At 54.6% G+C, this 4,603-nt stretch overlaps 3 protein-coding genes across 3 annotated transcripts; 1 reads left to right on the top strand and 2 right to left on the bottom strand.

The window, feature by feature from the left end:
- Positions 1-450, bottom strand: VTC1 (vacuolar transporter chaperone; the record flags this gene model as incomplete). The annotated part of the gene is made up of 2 exons (XM_051467456.1): positions 1-362; positions 417-450. The coding sequence occupies 2 exons, from the start codon at positions 448-450 to the stop codon at positions 1-3; spliced, it is 396 nt and encodes a 131-aa protein (XP_051328615.1).
- A 487-nt stretch (positions 451-937) lies between these two features.
- On the top strand, positions 938-1,699 carry J4E85_003186 (uncharacterized protein; the record flags this gene model as incomplete). Its single annotated transcript, XM_051467457.1, has 3 exons — positions 938-943; positions 1,099-1,173; positions 1,418-1,699. 3 exons carry the CDS (start codon positions 938-940, stop codon positions 1,697-1,699), a joined length of 363 nt encoding a protein of 120 aa, XP_051328616.1.
- A 536-nt stretch (positions 1,700-2,235) lies between these two features.
- J4E85_003187 (uncharacterized protein) lies at positions 2,236-3,411 on the bottom strand (the record flags this gene model as incomplete). Its single annotated transcript, XM_051467458.1, has 2 exons — positions 2,236-2,789; positions 3,111-3,411. 2 exons carry the CDS (start codon positions 3,409-3,411, stop codon positions 2,236-2,238), a joined length of 855 nt encoding a protein of 284 aa, XP_051328617.1.
- Positions 3,412-4,603: the final 1,192 nt, after the last annotated feature.

Raw genomic sequence — 4,603 nt, forward strand, 5'->3', positions numbered from 1 at the left:
CTAGTTCTTGCCATGATGTTGCTCATGACCCATTGTCAATCTCAGCACGAAGTTGACAATGACGGCGGCAAACAAGGCAATGGTCAAAATGGTGGGACCCAGCCTGTCGTCGAAGCCGCCCTGGCCCCTAAGTCTTATGCTCCTTGCGCGCCAGTGGAAGGTGAAGAGAGCGTAGATCATAGCCATCATGGCAACGAGGGTAAAGAGGCCGGCGGAAATCTTGCCAATCTTGTCGCCGAAGTTAAGCAGGCCAATCGCGAGGCCGCCGAGGATGACGGTGAAGTTGAGCCATGAAAGGAAGGTGCGCTCGTTTGCGAAAAAGACTTTGGGCTCGACGCGCGTAGGGAGAGCGATGCGCTTGCCTGGATAAGAGGGTTAGTAAGCGCAGTTGGGGAGGGCAGAAAGACGCGACGCACCCGGGGCAGTCTGGAGAAGCGGTTGGGTAGACATGACGATGGTGATAGCAGCCCCACTGAAGTTGCGACGCGAGCTTTGCGATGGTGTTCCTGACGAGGTAGATTGGGCAATTGACGGGCGCCGGTGGATCCAACGGTTGGTGCAGCTTCAGACGAAGAGAGTGGTGGCAGGAGAGAGTTGTCGAGAAGAAGTCTGCTTCACTGTGCCGTCAAAGCTCGATGTTGCGGGTCGCGATGGGAACCCATGCACTCGCGACTTGCGTCGGCCTATCATGACGCCCACGTGACAGCGTTGCATAGGCGACGCTCATTGGCTGTGAGGCTGCATGCGGGGATGGCCCGGTCCCTCTGTGCCACGTCCAACTCCGGCCGCCGACGCTAGCTGTGGCCAAACACTGATCCTGGGAGTAAACACGACATTCACACTGTTCACTGCACAGCATCACCGTCCTAGGCATCGACATACTTTAAAAGTCAACCAGTCCCTACATCATTAGTCCCTACACAGAACAATCATCGCTATGGCAGTACGTATCTTCACCGGCCTACAGCATGGAAAGTATACTGACAGAGGACAGTCCGCGTCACCGCTTCCCACCTCCGAGCTGGAGCAAATTGCCCAACAGGTATATCACCCTATATGTCTCGGGATGAAGGTGCATGAGCTAACAATGGCATTCAGGCCTGCGAGCAAGCCATCGGTTCCGCAGAATCATATGACCACACCAAGGTTGGAGAGTGGAACAGCGAGATCATCGTAAGTCTCAATTATATTTCCCTGCGCTAGCTTGCGCAACCATATGCGCCACTAGCCCCGTCAAAAGTTGGCGTCCGGTCTCCAGGGAAGAAGAAGCCAACTTCAGGCGGCTTCGCACACCTGCGAGTGCCCCAAGGCTCTGTCGTTGACAGCAGAAGGCGCCAGCGAATGGCTGCGCAGATCGGTGTCGCAGCCACGCACGCGACCTCACCTCATCTAGATCCTCTGCTAACATCCACACCAGCAATCCATCCTGAAGACTCTCATCAGCAAGACCACACCTGCATCCGAGACCTCCACCCCTGAAACTCCCGCGCAACCCGCCTACAAGTACATCGCCAACAGCACGGTAATCCAACACATTGGCTCTCCCGCAGAGCCGGAAAAGCACGGCCGCCGCGGCATGCACAGCGCAGTCGGCGCCTTCTGGAACAACGAGAAGGATGGCACATACAGCTACAAGTGGGAGGCTGCCGAGAAGAAGGGCATGGACATCGTCATTACCATTACCTGGATCGCTATCTAGAGGGATTATAGCGCCCAGGGCAGTGATGGGCCCGCGTGGGAGCGATCGCATCTCCCGTACAGACGATCAATCAAGATAGAAAAAGCCAAGACCCAGTATGCGAAGGTGGGGGCGAGCGAGAGCTATGTGAATGGCTTGCTCAAGGGAGCGAGGTGAGCTTGGGATGGGTTTTGCTTCGAGATCGATGTTCTTCTTCTCATGGGTATGGCGTTGAAACCTCAGTGTGCATAGTCTTGCGCTTCTTCGAGTTGATATGGCGAAATTGATACCTACTACTTCTTCACGTAATGTCTTTTGCCGCGATGAAAGTTGAAATTGCATTGTATGTGTTGAATATGGTATCGACTATTTACTCATGGGCTCGTCTACATGGACATCATGGCATACTATTACTGATCCCACTGCATATCCCGTCTCGACCGACAACCATGGAAGTAGTGTGGCAGAGTATACGCTCAGTACGCGAAAGTAAAGAATGACCACGTAAAGTAAGCAACAGGGTACAGAGAAGGAAGGTCAAGAACGAAGAACAGCTTTTAGGCCTCTGCCTTTTGGCTCTCGGCCTGGGTGCCTACGCCATCTGTGTGCGTAGTGCTACTCCGTCCGTTTACGGCTTGCTCCCGCTTGCTGATAAGCGCCCGGAGCTCGTCTGTGGTGCTCTTGCCGCCGTTCTTTTCAGTGATGAGGCCCTTTAGCCATGCATTCTCGGTCTGCAGTTGCTGAATGGTAGCCTCTAGCTTGGCGACCTTCTCCTGGGCCTCCTTCTGAGATTGCTCGAGAGCCTGCTCACGCTGCTTCTTCTTGATGCGGAAGCGAGCGCTCGCAGCAGTGTTACGGCGACGCTTGTCCTCCTCAGCGGCTACGCGGGCGTTCTCGTCGAGTGATTGCGGGATTACAGGAGCGGCATTGTCGAGCTTGCGCTTCTTTGAAGCCTGGTCGTAGCCTTGTGCGGCAGGGGATAGTGAGGAGGCAGGCGAAGCGTAGTTGGGTGCGAGCGGGTAGTGGGCAGGCTGAGCGTGCGCCAGTGGCATAGACGGGTCAAAGGCTGGAGTCGTACCGAAGTTGTTGAAGTCGGTGAACGGGAAGTCGCCTATGAGTGTATCAAAGTCAGCCATCGGTGTTCAAGGCTACGATAGTCGGATGGTGATGTGAGTGTGTGGTGTTTCTGCTCAGCGCAACGACCAACTACGTGCTTGCAGGGATGTTTAGCTGCATCAGCATCCCATGTGGTGAGTGGCTAGCACATAGGGTGTGGGGTGACGATGCATACTGCACACAAGGCGGGGTGTGCATGCGCCTCTCGTCCGCGTAATTGGACGAAGAGTACGATGCCTGGCAAGGACGAGTCTCGATTGGCAATAACCCAATCGACAGGATAAAAGGACGGCTGTAAGAACGGGAGAATGCTTACCATTCAGATTGAAGTCCATGGTCGCGTCAACGCTAGTGCTCGGGTTGCGCGGAAACTCTCCGTCCGTCTTCAACGGCTGTGTTTGCTCGGCTTCAAAACCGAGGCCAAAGTCACTGGTAGAAGCAAAGTCGACGCTGGCGTTGCGAGCGCCGTCCGCGTCGAAGAAGTCGCCGTTCAGGAAGTCGGAGAAATCCTCGGCGGGCGCTGGCTCAGCGAGCAGATCCTGCTGTGGCGACAGCTGGTTGAGGTTCGCGATGTACTGGGACACGTTGGGCCCTCGCTGCCCTTTGTAGGCGGACATGGGCGTTTGTTTGCTATCCGGACGACGATGGAGTCCAGTCGCTGGTAATATGCTGTTGAGAAAGTGGGAGTCGGCTCTCTGCCGGGCCCGATCCGATCGCGCTTGCGTGGCAGAAGCTGATATTGCGAGAGTGAATTTTGCTGCGGCGTTGTCGGGTAGTTCGATGAATTGGTGTACACGTTCTCCTGCGCGAGCCGTTGGAGAGAGTACAAAAAGCAAGAGGGATGTGTGCGGGTGTCGTGACGTGGATGAACGTCAAAGTGCGAAGGGCGTTCTCGATCAATGGGAGCCCCGCGGTAGCTGACTACTTGGTATTAGCGACCGTAAACCCCAGGCCGCGTTTACGCCGAGCCTCACCCCACGTGCGGTTGGACTTGCAAACGAATGTTGCGTTCAAATTCGAAACTTTAAATGTAAAGGCAATTGTGGCTAACTGCTTGGTCCGAGAACGTTGAATGTTGATGAAGCGAAGAGTCTCTCATGACCGCTCTCACCGTCAGCACACAGGACTCCTTCTTACGACAGCTGAACACTGGCTGTTTGTAATCAAGACGTTCAAATTGCCGACAGCCAATCGTGTTTGAGCGTCTTTGTCCGAGACTGGACCGGCGATCTAGGTGGATCCCAGATTTGAAAGACGGCACTTTCCATGCGGCATTTACATGCTATCTTCGGCAAGAAACAAGTAATCAATCCTCACTCGAGTCTTGCGAATAAGGTAAAATATTCCTAGCCATAGTACAGATGTATGCGACCGCTGGAGTACGTATGGCTGTCAACGAGATACAGTCTTGAATTGATCTTGCAGGCTCGTTGGGGATAGCTTCATGTGTATCAACATCGGTAATACTATATGGTCATCTATGACGGACCAGCACCATAGTAGGTCTGGAGACTACCCGGGAAGGGGAACAATCTTGATGCCTAGTCGCACAAGGGCCAAATTCAAAGACACCAGATCGGAAGTGTTCAAATTCAAGCGCTTTGAGGCGGATCGTGGTTCAAGAGCACATGTCTGTCGCTACGCGGTACCTCCAAGGCTGAGTGCGATGGCCAGGTGCCCAGGTGGGGAGGCCATGTCACGTGGTGTCCCACGTTCCTCCTCGACGCGTCGCGACTCCACTATCGATAACATCGTCCGATCAACAACGCCCAGCAACCCCTCCATGTAGACCAAAAGCGCATCGACGTG

Source organism: Alternaria conjuncta (assembly GCF_024043145.1).
Source record: "Alternaria conjuncta strain BMP 0040 chromosome Unknown scaffold_4, whole genome shotgun sequence".
NCBI classification, from domain to species: domain Eukaryota; kingdom Fungi; phylum Ascomycota; class Dothideomycetes; order Pleosporales; family Pleosporaceae; genus Alternaria; species Alternaria conjuncta.